This window comes from Parambassis ranga, chromosome 20 (assembly GCF_900634625.1).
Source record: "Parambassis ranga chromosome 20, fParRan2.1, whole genome shotgun sequence".
In the NCBI taxonomy this organism is placed as follows: Eukaryota; Metazoa; Chordata; class Actinopteri; family Ambassidae; genus Parambassis; species Parambassis ranga.
This window is the reverse complement of record NC_041040.1, coordinates 12,483,831-12,507,221: the sequence shown is the minus strand read 5'-3', so window position 1 is coordinate 12,507,221 and position 23,391 is coordinate 12,483,831. Positions and strand designations below refer to the sequence as shown.

At 40.5% G+C, this 23,391-nt stretch overlaps 2 protein-coding genes across 3 annotated transcripts in view; one reads left to right on the top strand and one right to left on the bottom strand.

Annotated features, from left to right (window-relative positions):
- Positions 1-1,898, top strand: part of arfgef1 (ADP-ribosylation factor guanine nucleotide-exchange factor 1 (brefeldin A-inhibited)) — a 37,847-nt gene extending 35,949 nt beyond the window's left edge. The window contains exons 39-40 of one of the 2 annotated variants that reach the window (XM_028432677.1): positions 408-525; positions 660-1,898. In XM_028432677.1, coding sequence (XP_028288478.1) covers positions 408-525; positions 660-881 — 340 coding nt within the window. In that variant the 3' untranslated portion in view covers positions 882-1,898. The remainder of the gene's footprint in view (positions 1-407; positions 526-659) is intronic. The other variant, XM_028432678.1, reaches the window with a different exon arrangement.
- A 273-nt stretch (positions 1,899-2,171) lies between these two features.
- cspp1a (centrosome and spindle pole associated protein 1a) lies at positions 2,172-23,391 on the bottom strand. The gene is made up of 60 exons (XM_028433538.1): positions 23,380-23,391; positions 22,574-22,924; positions 21,874-22,021; positions 21,698-21,794; positions 21,557-21,608; positions 21,261-21,430; positions 21,034-21,158; positions 20,835-20,913; positions 20,617-20,716; positions 20,379-20,526; positions 19,951-20,287; positions 19,724-19,848; positions 19,525-19,603; positions 19,307-19,406; positions 19,069-19,216; positions 18,641-18,977; positions 18,414-18,538; positions 18,215-18,293; positions 17,997-18,096; positions 17,759-17,906; positions 17,331-17,667; positions 17,104-17,228; positions 16,905-16,983; positions 16,687-16,786; positions 16,452-16,599; positions 16,265-16,360; positions 16,097-16,167; positions 15,815-15,958; positions 15,627-15,743; positions 15,410-15,506; positions 15,242-15,312; positions 13,820-13,963; positions 13,421-13,519; positions 12,863-12,961; positions 12,590-12,688; positions 12,318-12,416; positions 12,060-12,158; positions 11,758-11,856; positions 11,464-11,562; positions 11,222-11,320; positions 10,928-11,026; positions 10,675-10,773; positions 10,428-10,526; positions 10,136-10,234; positions 9,842-9,940; positions 9,545-9,643; positions 9,241-9,339; positions 8,665-8,763; positions 8,366-8,464; positions 8,069-8,167; positions 7,770-7,868; positions 7,481-7,579; positions 7,276-7,342; positions 7,055-7,181; positions 6,770-6,947; positions 3,736-3,802; positions 3,515-3,641; positions 3,289-3,407; positions 2,478-2,615; positions 2,172-2,342 (listed from the first exon to the last, which is right to left on the bottom strand). Exons 1-60 carry the CDS (start codon positions 23,389-23,391, stop codon positions 2,176-2,178), a joined length of 7,359 nt encoding a protein of 2,452 aa, XP_028289339.1. The 3' UTR covers positions 2,172-2,175.

The following is a 23,391-nucleotide window of genomic DNA, read 5'->3' as shown; positions in this document are numbered from 1 at the left end:
AAAGGAATCAGCACGCTGACAGTTCAGTCAGCACTGCTGTCATCACTGTGTTGTGTTGGGTACTGATACCCTCTTTCTCCCCCCACCTCCTCTTCTTATTGATGATGACATCAAGTTAAAGCAAAATCATTGCCTGGATCTCCAACTTGCATTCATTATTAGAGAGAGGATGAGACTGGATGCAGGTGGAGGTCAGAAATTCTAATTCACTGAGCTGCTGCAGTGTATGCCTGCAGTCTTTTTAAGCAGTCGCACACTTATTCTTAGATCCACACAAAGTACATAGTTGTGCAAGTGATTTTGGAAGGGGATTAGGTCTCAGAAAGACATCATCTTCATCACAGCCATTTTTTGCAGTTTAATCTTTTCCTGGTGAGTTAATTTATGTTTCTGAAATGTTTGTGTAGTGTGTGCAGTGAGGCTGTAGCGTACTTCTTGGCTCTGACGTCAGAAAGCCACAGAGAGGCCTGGACCAACCTGCTGCTGCTCTTCCTCACTAAGGTGCTAAAGATCAGCGATGAAAGGGTAAGGACTGGAAACCCGTCTGTGGTCTGACTGAAGCCAGTTTCCAAAGCATGTGATACAGAAATTATTGCAATTCATTTTTTTTTGTCTTATTTGGTCTTGCATACATTCTTTCCCACTTTCACCACTTGCAGTTCAAGGCCCATGCATCCAGGTACTACCCCCTCCTGTGTGAAATCATGCAGTTCGACCTGATCCCCGAGCTCCGGGCGGTACTGAGAAAGTTCTACCTGCGTATCGGCCTTGTGTTTCACATCGCACAGCTGCCTGAGCCTGAACCAGACCCTCAGCCTGCACACGCTGAGCCTGAGACAGACACAGAAGTGGGGGAGGAGGCTGGAGAGGAGGCCCAGTGATGCTGCAAGACTCCAGTGAAGCCGCTTTGCGTGTTTTCGTGCTGAACACTCGACTTAACCAGCTGATCATCAGTATCAGCCCTCTGTTACCACCCTATCACCACACACACTCACACACAGACAGCCCAGATGGAGCACTTGCTATCACGATAAAAACAGTCATGTCTTGTACCAGGTGTAGCAGAGACTCCACTGGATAAAACTACTGAAAATCAACTGACAGTCACCCATATCTCTGATCTGATCAGAAGGAATATATTTCAAAAATGTGTGCTTCTTACTGTATATTTAAAAATTAAAGAATGAATGGTTTCAGCAAACATGCAAAAAGACATATTCAGTAATGATTTTTCTGTCTGCACCGCAGATGGCTAACATTAGTATTGATAACCTCTTGGAAGAAAGTAGTTGTACAGATCTGCCGCTATGTAATATAATCTTATAACACTAGATTTCATTTATTTTGTTTATTTTTTTCTTCCTCTGGATTTGCTGCACTTGATCTCTTTTTTTGAATGCACTGGAGATTTTACTTTTGTGATAATTTATTTCCTGCAGATTGTCCTACACAGTACGATTTGTAATTAAACAGCACCGTGGAAAGCGAAGGGTTAAATTATTCCATTTTATATGTTCCTATGTTTTTAAAAAGGAGTCAGATAATAACTGGAAGAGAAGAGAGCAAAGTGATGCTAGCTGCTTTTGAGTCACTAGTCTGTTTTCATGTGAGTTTAGTTTTCACTCTGGTGTACAAAATCAAAAGTTAATAATATATTTAATGTTTTTTTTTTTCTTTCTTTGGTTTGGGGGAAGTTGTATGTATAGAAAAAATGGCAAATGTTAGCTGTGCTTTAAGTATGAATGGGATGCATTCCTGCTCATGGATGTAGAAAACAAAATGTATATGATACAGCAATGTAAAGTTTTCTATGTTGCAAAAGACTATGTACAACTTTCTGTACAATACATCATCTGGCATTCTAATCAGGTTCTAGGTCAATAAAGTTTTTGAACTTGGTTGATTTCAAATGCTATGGTGCTTATCTTTTAGTATAATGATCATCCAAGACAACATTACTATAACATAACATTAACATAACATTATTTAATTTATTTTTATTTATTTAAGACACTGTATTAATCCCAGAGGGACAAGCAGTGTCATACAATGACTAGCAAGAACACATGGCAGTGACTAGGGAGGAGTTTGGATCGAACAACCAACCTTCCGGTTACTAGTACATAACTGTTTGTTATGTACAAAAACATAACAAAACTAAATTGTTATTGACCATTATTGCATCAACCAGAGCGGCACGTCCACCTTGCCGTTTGGCGTCTCTCTGCAGCTTGACGTTCCAGGCCGCAGCCAGGGCTCTGTGGCAACGGTCTCCACGGAGACACACCTCCCCGGGGTAGAGCGCCAAGATGAGACATCCACTTCATCACCACAGAGTGCTTCTGGAGAGTACAGAGCAGCAGCTTATCCATCACACATTTCTTTGGGGAATGCTCACTCATTTTTTGATAAGGCAGCATCATTTCCACAGCTGTGATTAAGGTTTAAACAAAACATCTGTCTCACTTATCACTGACCGTGCTGCTTCTGTCTGTTGAGGAGCCTGATTTTGCGCTGTTGTTCATGTAGAAGTGCCTGTTGCTGGATGTCCAGACTTTGTCCATCAGTGGGAGGGTCAGGGAACATGGCTCTGACCTCCTCACGAGATGTGGTGTCTGACAAATAAACACAGGATGTTTCCCATCAGGTGTCTGCTCTATGGTAGCAATTAAGTGGCTTTATTCAATAAGGAATGAATAAAGACCCAAAATCAGGATGTGTAAGCAAAGCTGAACAAGGGATAATTTACATGCTCCTCCAGTGAGTCAGCCTGGCTTAAATCCATTATTTGTATGTGGACATTTTGGCGAGTGCCTTGGTTAGTTCACCACATTCTTCCTTTTCAGTTGGTTTTACAGGCTGCAGCTCTGACTGTCTTCTAGACCTCTGCATTAACTCCGTCTGGGAACCCATCCAAAGCCATTTCCTTGGTGTCGCTTTCATTATATTCACTGTTTACACTGCCTGTCACTGATGGACGCCTCCCATGACCTCGTGAGATTAAAGTTTCAGCATGGTTACTGAGTCAGAGGACTGATAAGGTTCTGGCTGGTTTTTGGATCACTTATCCTTGCATCAACACTGTGACAGAGGCAATCATGAGTGGGAATGGTTTCTTCAAAATCTGATGGCTTTGAGTGCACAAACAAAGTAAGTAATAAGGATGTTCTGGTCAACACTAATGGAAATGAGACCAAGCAAAACCACTGAAAAGTCTTACTGCAGCTTACATTATGGGTGACAGCAGAAAATACCCTCCTGAAACGCAGGATATACATTATGTATTACCTCTGTATTTAAGCTGGTTGAACTCCCTGATGTTTTCCTTGTTAGCATGTGCAGCAGCTGAGGAAGGGCTCTGTGCTGAGGACTCCTCAGAGGGAAAAGCATCCACTCTGGGCCGACTTCTATGTGAGAACAAACATGTCACTTCACATGGCTGCAGGAGGGTGTTATAGCTTGGTTTTAAACCTACACATTCATCCTGCTGTTCATCATTATCTGACTGCAATACCTGTGGGGTGGAGCGTAGTTAAAATCTAGTGTAGCTGTCTGATCCAGCTGACCATTTAGTCTATCTTGCTCTTTCCTCAGATACCTGCGCAGGTTTGACAGCTGTGTGATCAATTTCTCTTGAACATCTGAAGCAAAAAAGACAGTAACAAAGCAGTAAAAGTGTTAATTTACAACCTGATATTCCATTTTTTACATAAATATCAGTCAGGGCCATCGTACTGTGTGGCAGGAGTAGTTGTACAGCGTCTGGTGGTGATTGGTGTTGTGGTGCTGACACAGAGCGCTCCTGAGAAAAAAAGCATTTTCATTTTATTATTTTAGATTTATTAAAAAATTGTGTAAATATTTACACCCATTAATAATCGACTTAACCCTCATGCATTGTTCGCAAACACTACCCTAATGTGTTGTTCGGGGACAAAAACGTCCCCTAACTTTAACGGTTTTAAAAATATATTAGATAAATATTTTTTTGGAATTTTTTTGCATAGACCTTTTAATTAACTTCAGTTCTAATCAACAGTAGTGAAAAAATCATTTTCCCCCAGGATTTTAACCCTTTAATCACCAATTTTATAAGGGGTGGTGCTGAAGATTGAAAAAAAAACACACAAAATGGCTCATTTTTAATAGAAAAGGTGAATGTGGACTGGATTCTTTTGAACCTTTATTACAGTCTTGGTCATGTCAAACATCAGTAAAAAAATTGACTTGATTGCATTATTAGTTTTTGCACAGCACTGGATTTTCTTTTTTTCTCCCTAATGTGTTGTTCGGGGACAAAAACGTCCCCTAACTTTAACGGTTTTAAAAATATATTAGATAAATATATTTTTGAATTTTTTTTGCATAGACCTTTTCATTAACTTCAGTTCTAATCAACAGTAGTGAAAAAATCATTTTCCCCCAGGATTTTAACCCTTTAATCACCAATTTTATAAGGGGTGGTGCTGAAGATTGAAAAAAAAAAAACACAAAATGGCTCATTTTTAATAGAAAAGGTGAATGTGGACTGGATTCTTTTGAACCTTTATTACAGTCTTGGTCATGTCAAACATCAGTAAAAAAATTGACTTTATTGCATTATTAGTTTTTGCACAGCACTGGATTTTCTTTTTTTCTCCCATTTTGTCCCATAGACTTACATTATAAACACACTTTTTTGACTGCACAGCCATGGCACTACATAATCATGCATTCTTGATTGTTGGTGGTTTACCCTGTTGGTAGGAGGTAAAATTTGTGATTTTTACAGTTAACAACTTAATTACCATATTAACCCTTTACCTGCAGGCCTGTGCTCATGTAGTGTAGTTTCTGGCTTGTATATGGAGTTATAGGGAGTATTTTAGCACATAAGTGTGTGTCTACACACTGTGTGTGTATGTTAGAGAGGAAGAGAGCCATTTGCACACTGATCTTGTTGTCTGTGAGTACACACAACCACAGAGTCTTCATAGTAAACAAAAACAAAGAAAGTGTTGCTATGCACGTGTGGCCCTTTGATGTCTACAGGTGCAGACTAAACAAAACAAAAAGGCAAGTGGTCTTACATGTGACCTTGTGGTCATTTGATGGTGAGAAGAGCAGAAAGCAACATGAAGAGAGGATTCACTTGTGCACAATCTCTGGAAATGATTGTGCAGCCTGGCTCTATGAAGGGCCAGGCTGTGAAGCTGTGAAGGCTGCACAAGTAGATCCGTCACTTGTTCACAAGCGAATCCTTCATTCGTTCACAAGTGAATCCTTCACTCATGCACAGGTGAATCCTCTCTTCATGCTGCTTGCTGCTCTTGTCACCATTAAATGACCAGGAGGATGCATGCAAGTCCACTAGTGTTTTTGTTTTGTTTAGTCTGAACCTCTCAGCATCAAAGGGCCCGGCACTTACTTTTAGGGCTGCAACAAATTTACTTTACTTTACTTTACTAAACTACTTTTAATACTAATTTTAGTAGGGGACTAAACTGTAGATTAGATTTGGTTAGTCAATGATTATTTATTATGTTATCAAGTTATCTATCTATGGTGTCTATTTAGTAACATGCACATGTACGTATGGTCGTGTGGAGCGCAACACACCATGGAAAAGGGGCACTTAGACTTCACTTAGAATAATTCAGTGATCTCAACTGAGACACTAACCTAAAAGTAAAGTCACTCTACTGGAGGACGTGTTTTCCGAAAGCTAAAAAAAAAAAAAAAACAGCTATTTTACCCATCCACAACTTCAGACGCCAGAACTCCTGGATGTTTTCATTTTACATGCTTATGCATCGCCGTTGTACGTCTGAATTAGGTACACTTCACTTACTTAGTAACTTTATTTTCCTGACTTTCCTTCCCTGACAGTGTGCAAATGGCTCTCTTCCTCTCTAACATACACACACAGTGTGTAGATACACAATTATGTGCTAAAATACTCCCTATAACTCCATATACAAGCCAGAAACTACACTACATGAGCACAGGCCTGCAGGTAAAGGGTTAATATGGTAATTAAGTTGTTAACTGTAAAAATCACAAATGTTACCTCCTACCAACAGGGTAAACCACCAACAATCAAGAATGCATGATTATTTAGTGCCATGGCTGTGCAGTCAAAAAAAGTGTGTTTATAATGTAAGTCTATGGGACAAAATGGGAGAAAAAAAGAAAATCCAGTGCTGTGCAAAAACTAATAATGCAATAAAGTCAATTTTTTTACTGATGTTTGACATGACCAAGACTACAATAAAGGTTAAAAAGAATCCTGTCCACATTCACCTTTTCTATTAAAAATGAGCCATTTTGTGTTTTTTTTTTTTCAATTTTCAGCACCACCCCTTATAAAATTGGTGATTAAAGGGTTAAAATCCTGGGGGAAAATGATTTTTTCACTACTGTTGATTAGAACTGAAGTTAATTAAAAGGTCTATGCAAAAAAATTTCAAAAAAATATTTATCTAATATATTTTTAAAACCGTTAAAGTTAGGGGACGTTTTTGTCCCCGAACAACACATTAGGGGGTAAAATTTGCCCACAGTGTACCGTTGACCTATGAAAAATTTTAAAATCATATTAACAAAATTTATGTAAAATTAAGCTTATTGAGGAAAAATGATTCAATTTGTCCACATATTGACAAAGTTATGGCCAAAATAAACAGAAAAATTTCTCTCAGAGGACAAAAATGTCCCGAACAACACATGAGGGTTAAAGCCCTGGATGAGAGCTTATCTCATCTCATCTCATCTAATCTCATCGACTTACAGCCCTGGGTGAGAGCTGGCTTACAGCAGAGGAAGGCCGAGATGCTACAAGATGTGTCTGCCTCCTCTGGTGCTGGTTGAACTCCCTGATGTTTTCCTTGTTAGCATGTGCAGCAGCTGAGGAAGGGCTCTGTGCTGAGGACTCCTCAGAGGGAAAAGCATCCACTCTGGGCCGACTTCTATGTGAGAACAAACATGTCACTTCACATGGCTGCAGGAGGGTGTTATAGCTTGGTTTTAAACCTACACATTCATCCTGCTGTTCATCATTATCTGACTGCAATACCTGTGGGGTGGAGCGTAGTTAAAATCTAGTGTAGCTGTCTGATCCAGCTGACCATTTAGTTTATCTTGCTCTTTCCTCAGATACCTGCGCAGGTTTGACAGCTGTGTGATCAATTTCTCTTGAACATCTGAAGCAAAAAAGACAGTAACAAAGCAGTAAAAGTGTTAATTTACAACCTGATATTCCATTTTTTACATAAATATCAGTCAGGGCCATCGTACTGTGTGGCAGGAGTAGTTGTACAGCGTCTGGTGGTGATTGGTGTTGTGGTGCTGACACAGAGCGCTCCTGAGAAAAAAAGCATTTTCATTTTATTATTTTAGATTTATTAAAAAATTGTGTAAATATTTACACCCATTAATAATCGACTTAAAGCCCTGGATGAGAGCTTATCTCATCTCATCTCATCTAATCTCATCGACTTACAGCCCTGGGTGAGAGCTGGCTTACAGCAGAGGAAGGCCGAGATGCTACAAGATGTGTCTGCCTCCTCTGGTGGGTTGGGATGGGAGGAGACGGCTCTCTCTGTAAAATTAACGACAAAGTTGTTGAGTAAAAAAACACACTACTGAGCTTTTAACAGTCTTTTTTTCAGCATTCAAGAATTTCCTTCGGGATTAATAAAGTTTTATCTTATCTTATCTTATCTTATCTTATCTTATCTTATCTTATCTTATCTTATCTTATCTTATCTTATCTTATCTTATCGACTTACAGCCCTGGGTGAGAGCTGGTTTACAGCAGAGGAAGGCCGAGATGCTACAAGATGTGTCTGCCTCCTCTGGTGGGTTGGGATGGGAGGAGACGGCTCTCTCTGTAAAATTAACGACAAAGTTGTTGAGTAAAAAAACACACTACTGACTTTTTAACAGTCTTTTTTTCGGCATTCAAGAATTTCCTTCGGGATTAATAAAGTTTTATCTTATCTTATCTTATCTTATCTTATCTTATCTTATCTTATCTTATCTTATCTTATCTTATCTTATCTTATCTCATCTTATCTTATCGACTTACAGCCCTGGGTGAGAGCTGGCTTACAGCAGAGGAAGGCCAAGATGCTACAAGATGTTTCTGACTCCTCTGGTGGGTTGGGATGGGAGGAGACGGCTCTCTCTGTAAAATTAACGACAAAGTTGTTGAGTAAAAACACACACTACTGAGCTTTTAACAGTCTTTTCAGGCATTCAAGAATTTCCTTCGGGATTAATAAAGTTTTATCTTATCTTATCTTATCTTATCTTATCTTATCTTATCTTATCTTATCTTATCTTATCTTATCTTATCTTATCTTATTTTATCTTATCGACTTACAGCCCTGGGTGAGAGCTGGCTTACAGCAGAGGAAGGCCGAGATGCTACAAGATGTGTCTGCCTCCTCTGGTGGGTTGGGATGGGAGGAGACGGCTCTCTCTGTAAAATTAACGACAAAGTTGTTGAGTAAAAAAACACACTACTGAGCTTTTAACAGTCTTTTTTTCGGCATTCAAGAATTTCCTTCGGGATTAATAAAGTTTTATCTTATCTTATCTTATCTTATCTTATCTTATCTTATCTTATCTTATCTTATCTTATCTTATCTTATCTTATTTTATCTTATCTTATCGACTTACAGCCCTGGGTGAGAGCTGGCTTACAGCAGAGGAAGGCCGAGATGCTACAAGATGTTTCTGACTCCTCTGGTGGGTTGGGATGGGAGGAGACGGCTCTCTCTGTAAAATTAACGACAAAGTTGTTGAGTAAAAACACACACTACTGAGCTTTTAACAGTCTTTTCAGGCATTCAAGAATTTCCTTCGGGATTAATAAAGTTTTATCTTATCTTATCTTATCTTATCTTATCTTATCTTATCTTATCTTATCTTATCTTATCTTATCTTATCTTATCGACTTACAGCCCTGGGTGAGTGCTGGCTTACAGCAGAGGAAGGCCGAGATGCTACAAGATGTTTCTGACTCCTCTGGTGGGTTGGGATGGGAGGAGATGGCTCTCTCTGTAAAATTAACGACAAAGTTGTTGAGTAAAAAAACACACTACTGAGCTTTTAACAGTCTTTTTTTCAGCATTCAAGAATTTCCTTCGGGATTAATAAAGTTTTATCTTATCTTATCTTATCTTATCTTATCTTATCTTATCTTATCTTATCTTATCTTATCTTATCTTATCTTATCTTATCTTATCGACTTACAGCCCTGGGTGAGAGCTGGTTTACAGCAGAGGAAGGCCGAGATGCTACAAGATGTGTCTGCCTCCTCTGGTGGGTTGGGATGGGAGGAGACGGCTCTCTCTGTAAAATTAACGACAAAGTTGTTGAGTAAAAAAACACACTACTGACTTTTTAACAGTCTTTTTTTCGGCATTCAAGAATTTCCTTCGGGATTAATAAAGTTTTATCTTATCTTATCTTATCTTATCTTATCTTATCTTATCTTATCTTATCTTATCTTATCTTATCTTATCTTATCTTATCTCATCTTATCTTATCGACTTACAGCCCTGGGTGAGAGCTGGCTTACAGCAGAGGAAGGCCAAGATGCTACAAGATGTTTCTGACTCCTCTGGTGGGTTGGGATGGGAGGAGACGGCTCTCTCTGTAAAATTAACGACAAAGTTGTTGAGTAAAAACACACACTACTGAGCTTTTAACAGTCTTTTCAGGCATTCAAGAATTTCCTTCGGGATTAATAAAGTTTTATCTTATCTTATCTTATCTTATCTTATCTTATCTTATCTTATCTTATCTTATCTTATCTTATCTTATCTTATCTTATTTTATCTTATCGACTTACAGCCCTGGGTGAGAGCTGGCTTACAGCAGAGGAAGGCCGAGATGCTACAAGATGTGTCTGCCTCCTCTGGTGGGTTGGGATGGGAGGAGACGGCTCTCTCTGTAAAATTAACGACAAAGTTGTTGAGTAAAAAAACACACTACTGAGCTTTTAACAGTCTTTTTTTCGGCATTCAAGAATTTCCTTCGGGATTAATAAAGTTTTATCTTATCTTATCTTATCTTATCTTATCTTATCTTATCTTATCTTATCTTATCTTATCTTATCTTATTTTATCTTATCTTATCGACTTACAGCCCTGGGTGAGAGCTGGCTTACAGCAGAGGAAGGCCGAGATGCTACAAGATGTTTCTGACTCCTCTGGTGGGTTGGGATGGGAGGAGACGGCTCTCTCTGTAAAATTAACGACAAAGTTGTTGAGTAAAAACACACACTACTGAGCTTTTAACAGTCTTTTCAGGCATTCAAGAATTTCCTTCGGGATTAATAAAGTTTTATCTTATCTTATCTTATCTTATCTTATCTTATCTTATCTTATCTTATCTTATCTTATCTTATCTTATCTTATCTTATCTTATCGACTTACAGCCCTGGGTGAGAGCTGGCTTACAGCAGAGGAAGGCCGAGATGCTACAAGATGTTTCTGACTCCTCTGGTGGGTTGGGATGGGAGGAGACGGCTCTCTCTGTAAAATTAACGACAAAGTTGTTGAGTAAAAACACACACTACTGAGCTTTTAACAGTCTTTTCAGGCATTCAAGAATTTCCTTCGGGATTAATAAAGTCTTATCTTATCTTATCTTATCTTATCTTATCTTATCTTATCGACTTACAGCCCTGGGTGAGAGCTGGCTTACAGCAGAGGAAGGCCGAGATGCTACAAGATGTGTCTGCCTCCTCTGGTGGGTTGGGATGGGAGGAGACGGCTCTCTCTGTAAAATTAACGACAAAAGTTGTTGAGTAAAAAAACACACTACTGAGCTTTTAACCGTGTTTTCAGGCATTCAAGAATTTCCTTCGGGATTAATAAAGTTTTATCTTATCTTATCTTATCTTATCTTATCTTATCTTATCTTATCGACTTACAGCCCTGGGTGAGAGCTGGCTTACAGCAGAGGAAGGCCGAGATGCTACAAGATGTGTCTGCCTCCTCTGGTGGGTTGGGATGGGAGGAGACGGCTCTCTCTGTAAAATTAACGACAAAGTTGTTGAGTAAAAAAACACACTACTGAGCTTTTAACAGTCTTTTTTTCGGCATTCAAGAATTTCCTTCGGGATTAATAAAGTTTTATCTTATCTTATCTTATCTTATCTTATCTTATCTTATCTTATCTTATCTCATCTTATCTTATCTTATCTTATCTTATCTTATCGACTTACAGCCCTGGGTGAGAGCTGGCTTACAGCAGAGGAAGGCCGAGATGCTACAAGATGTTTCTGACTCCTCTGGTGGGTTGGGATGGGAGGAGACAGCTCTCTCTGTAAAATTAACGACAAAGTTGTTGAGTAAAAACACACACTACTGAGCTTTTAACAGTCTTTTCAGGCATTCAAGAATTTCCTTCGGGATTAATAAAGTTTTATCTTATCTTATCTTATCTTATTTTATCTTATCGACTTACAGCCCTGGGTGAGAGCTGGCTTACAGCAGAGGAAGGCCGAGATGCTACAAGATGTGTCTGCCTCCCCTGGTGGGTTGGGATGGGAGGAGACGGCTCTCTCTGTAAAATTAACGACAAAGTTGTTGAGTAAAAAAACACACTACTGAGCTTTTAACAGTCTTTTTTTCGGCATTCAAGAATTTCCTTCGGGATTAATAAAGTTTTATCTTATCTTATCTTATCTTATCTTATCTTATCTTATCTTATCTTATCTTATCTCATCTTATCTTATTTTATCTTATCTTATCGACTTACAACCCTGGGTGAGAGCTGGCTTACAGCAGAGGAAGGCCGAGATGCTACAAGATGTTTCTGACTCCTCTGGTGGGTTGGGATGGGAGGAGACGGCTCTCTCTGTAAAATTAACGACAAAGTTGTTGAGTAAAAACACACACTACTGAGCTTTTAACAGTCTTTTCAGGCATTCAAGAATTTCCTTCGGGATTAATAAAGTTTTATCTTATCTTATCTTATCTTATCTTATCTTATCTTATCTTATCTTATCTTATCTTATCTTATCTTATCTTATCTTATCTTATCTTATCTTATCGACTTACAGCCCTGGGTGAGAGCTGGCTTACAGCAGAGGAAGGCCGAGATGCTACAAGATGTGTCTGCCTCCTCTGGTGGGTTGGGATGGGAGGAGACGGCTCTCTCTGTAAAATTAACGACAAAAGTTGTTGAGTAAAAAAACACACTACTGAGCTTTTAACCGTGTTTTCAGGCATTCAAGAATTTCCTTCGGGATTAATAAAGTTTTATCTTATCTTATCTTATCTCATCTTATCTTATTTTATCTTATCTTATCGACTTACAACCCTGGGTGAGAGCTGGCTTACAGCAGAGGAAGGCCGAGATGCTACAAGATGTTTCTGACTCCTCTGGTGGGTTGGGATGGGAGGAGACGGCTCTCTCTGTAAAATTAACGACAAAGTTGTTGAGTAAAAACACACACTACTGAGCTTTTAACAGTCTTTTCAGGCATTCAAGAATTTCCTTCGGGATTAATAAAGTTTTATCTTATCTTATCTTATCTTATCTTATCTTATCTTATCTTATCTTATCTTATCTTATCTTATCGACTTACAGCCCTGGGTGAGAGCTGGCTTACAGCAGAGGAAGGCCGAGATGCTACAAGATGTGTCTGCCTCCTCTGGTGGGTTGGGATGGGAGGAGACGGCTCTCTCTGTAAAATTAACGACAAAAGTTGTTGAGTAAAAAAACACACTACTGAGCTTTTAACCGTGTTTTCAGGCATTCAAGAATTTCCTTCGGGATTAATAAAGTTTTATCTTATCTTATCTTATCTTATCTTATCTTATCTTATCTTATCTTATCTTATCTTATCTTATCGACTTACAGCCCTGGGTGAGAGCTGGCTTACAGCAGAGGAAGGCCGAGATGCTACAAGATGTGTCTGACTCCTCTGGTGGGTTGGGATGGGAGGAGACGGCTCTCTCTGTAAAATTAACGACAAAGTTGTTGAGTAAAAAAACACACTACTGAGCTTTTAACAGTCTTTTTTTCGGCATTCAAGAATTTCCTTCGGGATTAATAAAGTTTTATCTTATCTTATCTTATCTTATCTTATCTTATCTTATCTTATCTTATCTCATCTTATCTTATTTTATCTTATCTTATCGACTTACAGCCCTGGGTGAGTGCTGGCTTACAGCAGAGGAAGGCCGAGATGCTACAAGATGTTTCTGACTCCTCTGGTGGGTTGGGATGGGAGGAGATGGCTCTCTCTGTAAAATTAACGACAAAGTTGTTGAGTAAAAAAACACACTACTGAGCTTTTAACAGTCTTTTTTTCGGCATTCAAGAATTTCCTTCGGGATTAATAAAGTTTTATCTTATCTTATCTTATCTTATCTTATCTTATCTTATCTTATCTTATCTTATCTTATCGCCTTACAGCCCTGGGTGAGAGCTGGCTTACAGCAGAGGAAGGCCGAGATGCTACAAGATGTGTCTGCCTCCTCTGGTGGGTTGGGATGGGAGGAGACGGCTCTCTCTGTAAAATTAACGACAAAGTTGTTGAGTAAAAAAACACACTACTGAGCTTTTAACAGTCTTTTCAGGCATTCAAGAATTTCCTTCGGGATTAATAAAGTTTTATCTCATCTCATCTTATCTTATCTTATCTTATCTTATCTTATCTTATCTTATCTTATCTTATCTTATCTTATCTTATCCTCTGTCTTAAAACATTTCTCTGTCTTAAAACATTTCTTTTCAGGCATTCACAAATTTCCTTTGGGATTAAACATGGTTCATTCTCTCAGCTGTTAGGAAGGACCAATGAACTCCTCACATCCTTGTTGTTACGTTTCCTTTGCTCCTCCTCATATTCATGCTGCATTCGAGCCCTCTGCTTAGCCAGCCTTTTCTCTGCTTTCTCCTCCTCAATCTTCATACGCTGTCTCTCCTCTGCTTGTATTCTCTTCTTTTCCTCTATCTGTTTAAAATGTAACATTTTAGTCAGCCAAGGTGGGTGCAGCCAGTGGCGGTTTTGGGCACGGGCAGACCGGGCGGTCTCCCGGGGCGGCATCACACAGGGGGCGGCACGAGCAGTTGGAAAACAAAAATCATCTGCGCGGCGGTTTTCTTATGTATATCATAGATCACTGTGTGAAGAATTGGCAAATTAGCGCCCCCTGCAGCTGCAGGCGCCCGTGATGCTGAGAAGCTGCCATACAGAAGCTGTGAGAGGAGGGGTTTGCTGCGCGCTGTGTTTTTATAATGTCCATGCATGATGCGCTGCTCTGGCTCGTCTGTTTGCGAACCATTTAGCTACTGTCTGCTAACATAAGTCCATCCATCCATGACAGGCTGATTAACGTTAAACTAAAGTAAGAATACTGCTACTGTCAGCTGGTTTTATGAGTTAAATACAGGGTAAAAAGTGGGAATGATTATTTATCATCCATTCAGCCTCTCTTCACTCGATGCCCACAGCCTGGACCATCACACAGGTATCAAAATGACTAGTTGCCCAAAGTGTTACACATTACAACCTTTATGCTGCTTACTGAAATCTGAAAGCACTATCATTGCTAACAAATAATTATATTTATGTAAAAAAATGCAGTCCTATTAGTAGTACAGTGAAATATTTTTGTTTTGTATAAGCAAGGACATATGTTTGATCCAGTCCAGTTGTAGTGCTCTAGTTTACATGCCTTATATTAGTTTAATTAAAAAAAATATAGAAAATGGGGAATTTATTTTTTATACCATTTATCATCATATTATCCATTTTGCAACCTGTCATGTTTGTTTCTCACTCTCTCTCTCCTTCATCCTCTCTGTCCTGTCTCCCTCTTCTTCTCCTCCTCTCCCCGGCCGACTGGCGGCAGGAAGGTTCTGCCTTATGAGTCGGGTCCTATTCAAGGTCTCTTCCTGTTAAAAGGGAGTTTTTCCTGACACTGTTGCTCTTAAGGGGGTTCAGGCTCCGGGTTTCTGTGAAGCCCTTTTAGACAATTTCTGATTGTAAGATGCGCTATATTAATAAACCTGAATTAAACCGAATTGCAGCCTTCCCCCTTATTTAATGACCTCTGCTTTTTTTTTTGGGGGGGGGGGGGGGGGGGGATCTCGCCCGGGGAGTAATTAAATGTAGAACCGCCACTGGGTGCAGCCAATAAAACCTGCACATACATTCTTCAGCATCTTTTGCATGATCTTTTCTTGCTCTGGCCTCAGTTTCCTTTACAGACTGAGGCCACAGACCTACCTGCCGTTCCAGTTCTTCGTAGTAGCTGTCCTGCATGTGGAGCTTCTGTGTAGGTGGCTGATCACTCAAACCTGCAAGTACAGTCATAAAATATATTATGCAGCTTACAGTACAGGGAAGGAGGCAGTTTGCCAAAGCTTTGGCACACTATGACAGAAAGAACACTACCTGAGACGTGGTCTGCAGTCATTACAGAGGAAGGCCGAGATGCTACAAGATGTTTCTGCCTCCTCTGGTGGGTTGGGATGGGAGGAGACGGCTCTCTCTGTAAAATTAACGACAAAGTTGTTGAGTAAAAAAAACACGCTACTGACCTTTTAACAGTCTTTTCAGGCATTCACAAATTTCCTTTGGGATTAATAAAGTTTTATCTTATCTTACATACCTTTTTATCAAAACCTGGATTGTTCTCCTGTCTTGCTGGGGTGCTCTGAGTCTCCTCCATAGGCTTTTTTTCCTGCCTCACAGTCTTTTCCTCTGTCATAAAACGTTTCTTTTTATGCTGCAGAGGAAAACATGTGTTAAACATGGTTCATTCTCTCAGCTGTTAGGAAGGAGCAATGAACTCCTCACATCCACGTTGTTACGTTTCCTTTGCTCCTCCTCATATTCATGCTGCATTTGCTGCATCTGCTCAGCCAGCCTTTTCTCTTCTTTCTCCTCCTCAATCTTCATACGCTGTCTCTCCTCTGCTTGTATTCTCCTCTTTTCCTCTATCTGTTTAAAATGTAACATTTTAGTCAGCCAAGGTGGGTGCAGCCAATAAAACCTACACATACATACTTCAGCATCTTTTGCATGATCTTTTCTTGCTCTGGCCTCAGTTTCCTTTACAGACTGAGGCCACAGACCTACCTGCCATTGCAGTTCTTCGTAGTAGCTGTCCTGCATGTGGAGCTTCTGTGTAGGTGGCTGATCACTCAAACCTGCAAGTACAGTCCTAAAATATATTACTCAGCTTACAGTACAGGGAAGGAGGCAGTTTGCCAAAGCTTTGGCACACTATGACAGAAAGAACACTACCTGAGACGTGGTCTGCAGTCATAACTTCAGCTGCAGCAGAGGGCGCAGGATTCCTGTATGATGCCATATTGGCTCTGTGCATTAGTGTCAAATTATCTGAGGGCACAGAACCACTTACATCAACCTGAACCTTCCTGTATAAATTGTGATCCATCTTAAAGTCCACTGAAACAAAAAGCCAACTTACTAATAAGGTTCCCGTTATGGTCTTTAATGGGAGCACCTCCTCCGCCTCTCCCCCAGGGGTTGTATGTCATCCTTTCCACCTCTAGCTTTGCTTCATATTGCGCTATCTCTTCTTTTTCTATTCTTTTACGCTCCTCTCTTTCTTTGATCTAGACAAAAAGAAGTTTAAAAAGGGTTTTCTCTTTGAGACTTCTTAAACAATATTACAGGGAAAGCAGGTGGGTTTGTATGCACACCTGCTGTTTCAGGGCTTCTTGGTGGATCTGCGACTCCCTCTTCTGCTTGGACTTGTCTTCAAGAAGCTCCGGGTGAGTTGTTCTGTGCTGGTGAGTGGCTCTATAGAAGCAGACACAGACGTTAGAACAGTTAGCTGTGAGGGCCCTCTACTGGAGGAGAAAAGCATGGCACTAACTGCAAATACAAAAACATGCAAATGCAAAAAACAGGTACTAACTCTAAATGGCCACTGGTTTTGAGAAGCGGAGGCATTTTAGAAGGAACCCCTGTCTGCTGAACACCCATGTACACACCGTCTAATCAGAGAAGCACAAAAAATATTAAATTTACTGCTTAAACAGTTTATTTAAATAACTTTTAGCTGAAGAACATGGTATTTAAATGACCATTTCTAAATGAAGAATGTGATACTGTACTCTGGTTGTTTGGAGGATTAGAATCTAAGGGATTCTTGGCTCCATAGTAGTAATAAGCTGCATCATGTGGAGTATTGTAGGTGTAAGGCACAATGGGAGGAACAGGCGGAGCAGCACCAGCAACTCTGAAAAATCAAAAATGAATTGAAAGCAGAGGTGCTAATTATCTACTACATAATAATACTAGTTTTCTAATTTCATTTGTGTATAGAAACTGTGAGCTGTACCTTAGGGTGGCCACCTCTCCCAACATGTTAGAGAAGTCCTTGTGGTAGTCCTCACTAAAATCGTCCAATGAGGACACACCTTGTGCAACTGCCCTGCTGGACTCTGTCTTCTTTGGCAGCTGGGACTTTCTAAAGGGTGCTCCTTGTTCTGCAGTCTCCTTCTTGTATTTGGACCTTAAATTTGGATCCTTACCTATGGCGTCCAAACCTGCTCCACTCTTGTAAGGAGCGAGAACACTACCTGAGACGTGGTTTGCAGTCATAACTTCAGCTGCAGCAGAGGGCGCAGGATTCCTGTATGATGCCATATTGGCCCTGTGCATTAGTGTCAAATTACCTGAGGGCACAGAACCACTTACATCAACCTGAACCTTCCTGTATAAATTGTGATCCATCTTAAAGTCCACTGAAACAAAAAGCCAACTTACTAATAAGGTTCCCGTTATGGTCTTTAATGGGAGCACCTCCTCCGCCTCTCCCCCAGGGGTTGTATGTCATCCTCTCCACCTCTAGCTTAGCTTCATATTGCGCTATCTCTTCTTTTTCTATTCTTTTACGCTCCTCTCTTTCTTTGATCTAGACAAAAAGAAGTTTAAAAAAGGTTTTCTCTTTGAGACTTCTTAAACAATATTACAGGGAAAGCAGGTGGGTTTGTTCAATGCACACCTGCTGTTTCAGGGCTTCTTGGTGGATCTGCGACTCCCTCTTCTGCTTGGACTTGTCTTCAAGAAGCTCCGGGTGAGTTGTTCTGTGCTGGTGAGTGGCTCTATAGAAGCAGACACAGAAGTTAGAACAGTTAGCTGTGAGGGCCCTCTACTGGAGGAGAAAAGCATGGCATTAACTGCAAATACAAAAACATGCAAATGCAAAAAACAGGTACTAACTCTAAATGGCCACTGGTTTTGAGAAGCGGAGGCATTTTAGAAGGAACCCCTGTCTGCTGAACACCCATGTACACACCGTCTAATCAGAGAAGCACAAAAAATATTAAATTTACTGCTTAAACAGTTTATTTAAATAACTTTTAGCTGAAGAACATGGTATTTAAATGACCATTTCTAAATGAAGAATGTGATACTGTACTCTGGTTGTTTGGAGGATTAGAATCTAAGGGATTCTTGGCTCCATAGTAGTAATAAGCTGCATCATGTGGAGTATTGTAGGTGTAAGGCACAATGGGAGGAACAGGCGGAGCAGCACCAGCAACTCTGAAAAATCAAAAATGAATTGAAAGCAGAGGTGCTAATTATCTACTACATAATAATACTAGTTTTCTAATTTCATTTGTGTATAGAAACTGTGAGCTGTACCTTAGGGTGGCCACCTCTCCCAACATGTTAGAGAAGTCCTTGTGGTAGTCCTCACTAAAATCGTCCAATGAGGACACACCTTGTGCAACTGCCCTGCTGGACTCTGTCTTCTTTGGCAGCTGGGACTTTCTAAAGGGTGCTCCTTGTTCTGCAGTCTCCTTCTTGTATTTGGACCTTAAATTTGGATCCTTACCTATGGCGTCCAAACCTGCTCCACTCTTGTAAGGAGCGAGAACACTACCTGAGACGTGGTTTGCAGTCATAACTTCAGCTGCAGCAGAGGGCGCAGGATTCCTGTATGATGCCATATTGGCCCTGTGCATTAGTGTCAAATTACCTGAGGGCACAGAACCACTTACATCAACCTGAACCTTCCTGTATAAATTGTGATCCATCTTAAAGTCCACTGAAACAAAAAGCCAACTTACTAATAAGGTTCCCGTTATGGTCTTTAATGGGAGCACCTCCTCCGCCTCTCCCCCAGGGGTTGTATGTCATCCTCTCCACCTCTAGCTTAGCTTCATATTGCGCTATCTCTTCTTTTTCTATTCTTTTACGCTCCTCTCTTTCTTTGATCTAGACAAAAAGAAGTTTAAAAAAGGTTTTCTCTTTGAGACTTCTTAAACAATATTACAGGGAAAGCAGGTGGGTTTGTTCAATGCACACCTGCTGTTTCAGGGCTTCTTGGTGGATCTGCGACTCCCTCTTCTGCTTGGACTTGTCTTCAAGAAGCTCCGGGTGAGTTGTTCTGTGCTGGTGAGTGGCTCTATAGAAGCAGACACAGAAGTTAGAACAGTTAGCTGTGAGGGCCCTCTACTGGAGGAGAAAAGCATGGCATTAACTGCAAATACAAAAACATGCAAATGCAAAAAACAGGTACTAACTCTAAATGGCCACTGGTTTTGAGAAGCGGAGGCATTTTAGAAGGAACCCCTGTCTGCTGAACACCCATGTACACACCGTCTAATCAGAGAAGCACAAAAAATATTAAATTTACTGCTTAAACAGTTTATTTAAATAACTTTTAGCTGAAGAACATGGTATTTAAATGACCATTTCTAAATGAAGAATGTGATACTGTACTCTGGTTGTTTGGAGGATTAGAATCTAAGGGATTCTTGGCTCCATAGTAGTAATAAGCTGCATCATGTGGAGTATTGTAGGTGTAAGGCACAATGGGAGGAACAGGCGGAGCAGCACCAGCAACTCTGAAAAATCAAAAATGAATTGAAAGCAGAGGTGCTAATTATCTACTACATAATAATACTAGTTTTCTAATTTCATTTGTGTATAGAAACTGTGAGCTGTACCTTAGGGTGGCCACCTCTCCCAACATGTTAGAGAAGTCCTTGTGGTAGTCCTCACTAAAATCGTCCAATGAGGACACACCTTGTGCAACTGCCCTGCTGGACTCTGTCTTCTTTGGCAGCTGGGACTTTCTAAAGGGTGCTCCTTGTTCTGCAGTCTCCTTCTTGTATTTGGACCTTAAATTTGGATCCTTACCTATGGCGTCCAAACCTGCTCCACTCTTGTAAGGAGCGAGAACACTACCTGAGACGTGGTCTGCAGTCATAACTTCAGCTGCAGCAGAGGGCGCAGGATTCCTGTATGATGCCATATTGGCCCTGTGCATTAGTGTCAAATTACCTGAGGGCACAGAACCACTTACATCAACCTGAACCTTCCTGTATAAATTGTGATCCATCTTAAAGTCCACTGAAACAAAAAGCCAACTTACAAATAAGGTTCCCGTTATGGTCTTTAATGGGAGCACCTCCTCCGCCTCTCCCCCAGGGGTTGTATGTCATCCTCTCCACCTCTAGCTTAGCTTCATATTGCGCTATCTCTTCTTTTTCTATTCTTTTACGCTCCTCTCTTTCTTTGATCTAGACAAAAAGAAGTTTAAAAAAGGTTTTCTCTTTGAGACTTCTTAAACAATATTACAGGGAAAGCAGGTGGGTTTGTTCAATGCACACCTGCTGTTTCAGGGCTTCTTGGTGGATCTGCGACTCCCTCTTCTGCTTGGACTTGTCTTCAAGAAGCTCCGGGTGAGTTGTTCTGTGCTGGTGAGTGGCTCTATAGAAGCAGACACAGAAGTTAGAACAGTTAGCTGTGAGGGCCCTCTACTGGAGGAGAAAAGCATGGCACTAACTGCAAATACAAAAACATGCAAATGCAAAAAACAGGTACTAACTCTAAATGGCCACTGGTTTTGAGAAGCGGAGGCGTTTTAGAAGGAACCCCTGTCTGCTGAACACCCATGTACACACCGTCTAATCAGAGAAGCACAAAAAATATTAAATTTACTGCTTAAACAGTTTATTTAAATAACTTTTGGCTGAAGAACATGGTATTTAAATGACCATTTCTAAATGAAGAATGTGATACTGTACTCTGGTTGTTTGGAGGATTAGAATCTAAGGGATTCTTGGCTCCATAGTAGTAATAAGCTGCATCATGTGGAGTATTGTAGGTGTAAGGCACAATGGGAGGAACAGGCGGAGCAGCACCAGCAACTCTGAAAAATCAAAAATGAATTGAAAGCAGAGGTGCTAATTATCTACTACATAATAATACTAGTTTTCTAATTTCATTTGTGTATAGAAACTGTGAGCTGTACCTTAGGGTGGCCACCTCTCCCAACATGTTAGAGAAGTCCTTGTGGTAGTCGTCACTAAAATTTGGATCCTTACCTATGGCGTCCAAACCTACTCCACTCTTGTAAGGAACTTCTCGTCCCAAGCTGCCATAGTGATGATTTATAGTCCCAAACTGCATTATTCGGTCAGGCTGGAAGAGGTGAGCCAAACAGAGATCCATTAAAAGATATCAGAAGAGAAACTGCTGTTGTGCAACAAACCCTATATAATACCATCCCCATCTATGGTAGTGATACTTCTTTTAATGCAGTTGTACCCTTTTCTCAGGGTCTGTGGCTCCAGTGGCAGCAACCCCCAGTCTCTTCTCCCTGAGAAAAAAGACCACTGTTAATCAGCGCATCTCGTGTCAGCGGAAACAACCCCAATGAAAGCGATAATACAGTAAACAAAAGCTTACTTCATCTTGTTTTCCTGCTGTTCAGCAATCTGTTTCAACAAGTCCTGCTTATACCGCTCTTTCCTCATCTGAGCATCCACCTTCTCCTCTGTCGCACCTGCCATTAACAATTGTTGTCACAATTTTTTAGCAAAAGCATCCATCAATAATCCCACTATATTTCCAAAATGTTTTACCAATTATGAGGCCAGTTGCAAACTCAGTCTTTTTCTTGTTGATACCAGCTGTCTTTATGTGGTCGGCCTGCTGGAGACTATTGAACAGAAACAGAATGAGGCACTCTACAACAGTCAACCAATCACATCTCCTATGAGCCACACCCAGCTACAATTTCACATCACATGCTTCCTCACAATTTGCCTGCAAAGCTTTCTGGGTTGTAAAGCAGAGACAGTAAGTTCAATCACTTCAAATGCTCTGAAAGAATTGTGATGAGCAACAGCTTGCCTGGAGCTCTCTCTCTCTCCATCACTGCCCCACATGTTAACAACTTACTGACACTCGATCAGCTTAATGGCTCAGACCGGAAACAATGAAGGGCAACAGCATGCAAGAGAAATGCTGAAGAGCAATAATGGAGCTGAGCCGTTATCAGTAATAGTATTACAGTGTGTTGGCTCATTCAGATGAAGAACTTAATTGATTATTAGGATTTATGAGACTTTCCAAAGGATACAATTTGCATTATAATACTGTTGCCATCAAGGATAAAGCCAAAGCAAGACCAGATTACCACAGCTACCCTGAAGCTAAGATACTTCCAAGTACTATCGCTGTAGTTCTGTTTATCAACAACAACAGGAGCCTCCTCCACCTTTAATTCTGGAAAACCTCTACCAAATAAACAGACAAGACAAACCAATTCTGTGAATAAACTAGATTGTTATACATAACCTCCACTAGTAGTTTAGAATCAAACCTGTTTCTCTTCTCTTTGTACTTAGGGTTTGGGGTGGTTCTGCCCTGCCCCATCCTGAAACTGTTAATAGGCGGCTCCTCTTCGTCTGTGGTTATCTCGCCCTCTGAGCTGTAAGGATCTCTTGGCCTGTAGCGCTCCCATTGCCTTTGATGCCTAGAGACTTGATGCCCAGTCTCTGTGCTTTCCACATTGTCCAATGTCTCTGTATTAGTGGCAACTTCTCTCCTGGATGTAGGGAACTTATTTGGAGGAGGAGGTATGTTTGTGTGGTTAGTGAGGGTAATATCTGAAGCTTGAATCTGTCCAGCCTGAAGGTAAGAATGAAAGCTGTCAGGAGCTTTTTGCCTCTTAAACCTTCTGATGTGAGCTTGTTCCTGGAGGGAGTGATTGCATTCCTTCCTTCTTTCTTCTCGCAATTTCCCCTGTGCAGAAAAAAAAACATGTCTTTAAAGCAGGCAGTCACATCACTCAGCTAAAGCTTCAGTTAAAGCGCTGTATTGTTCTCTGCTGACTCCTACAGTATAATGTCACACTGAACACGTATAAACTGTACATAAAAAGTTAAAAGTGTTTTTTTTTGCCACAAAAACACACAGATCACAGAAACACCACTCAATGTTTAAAATGTTGCATTAGGCTGCTATACTTGTTCTGTGTTAGTAAGCCCATTGGCACTTGTAAACAAAAGCAGTTGCCATGAACACAAAACACTGCACAATCAACTGCACTCAGATCTGCTTTAGCAGAAGCACTTTAGTCCCACTTGGATGACCAT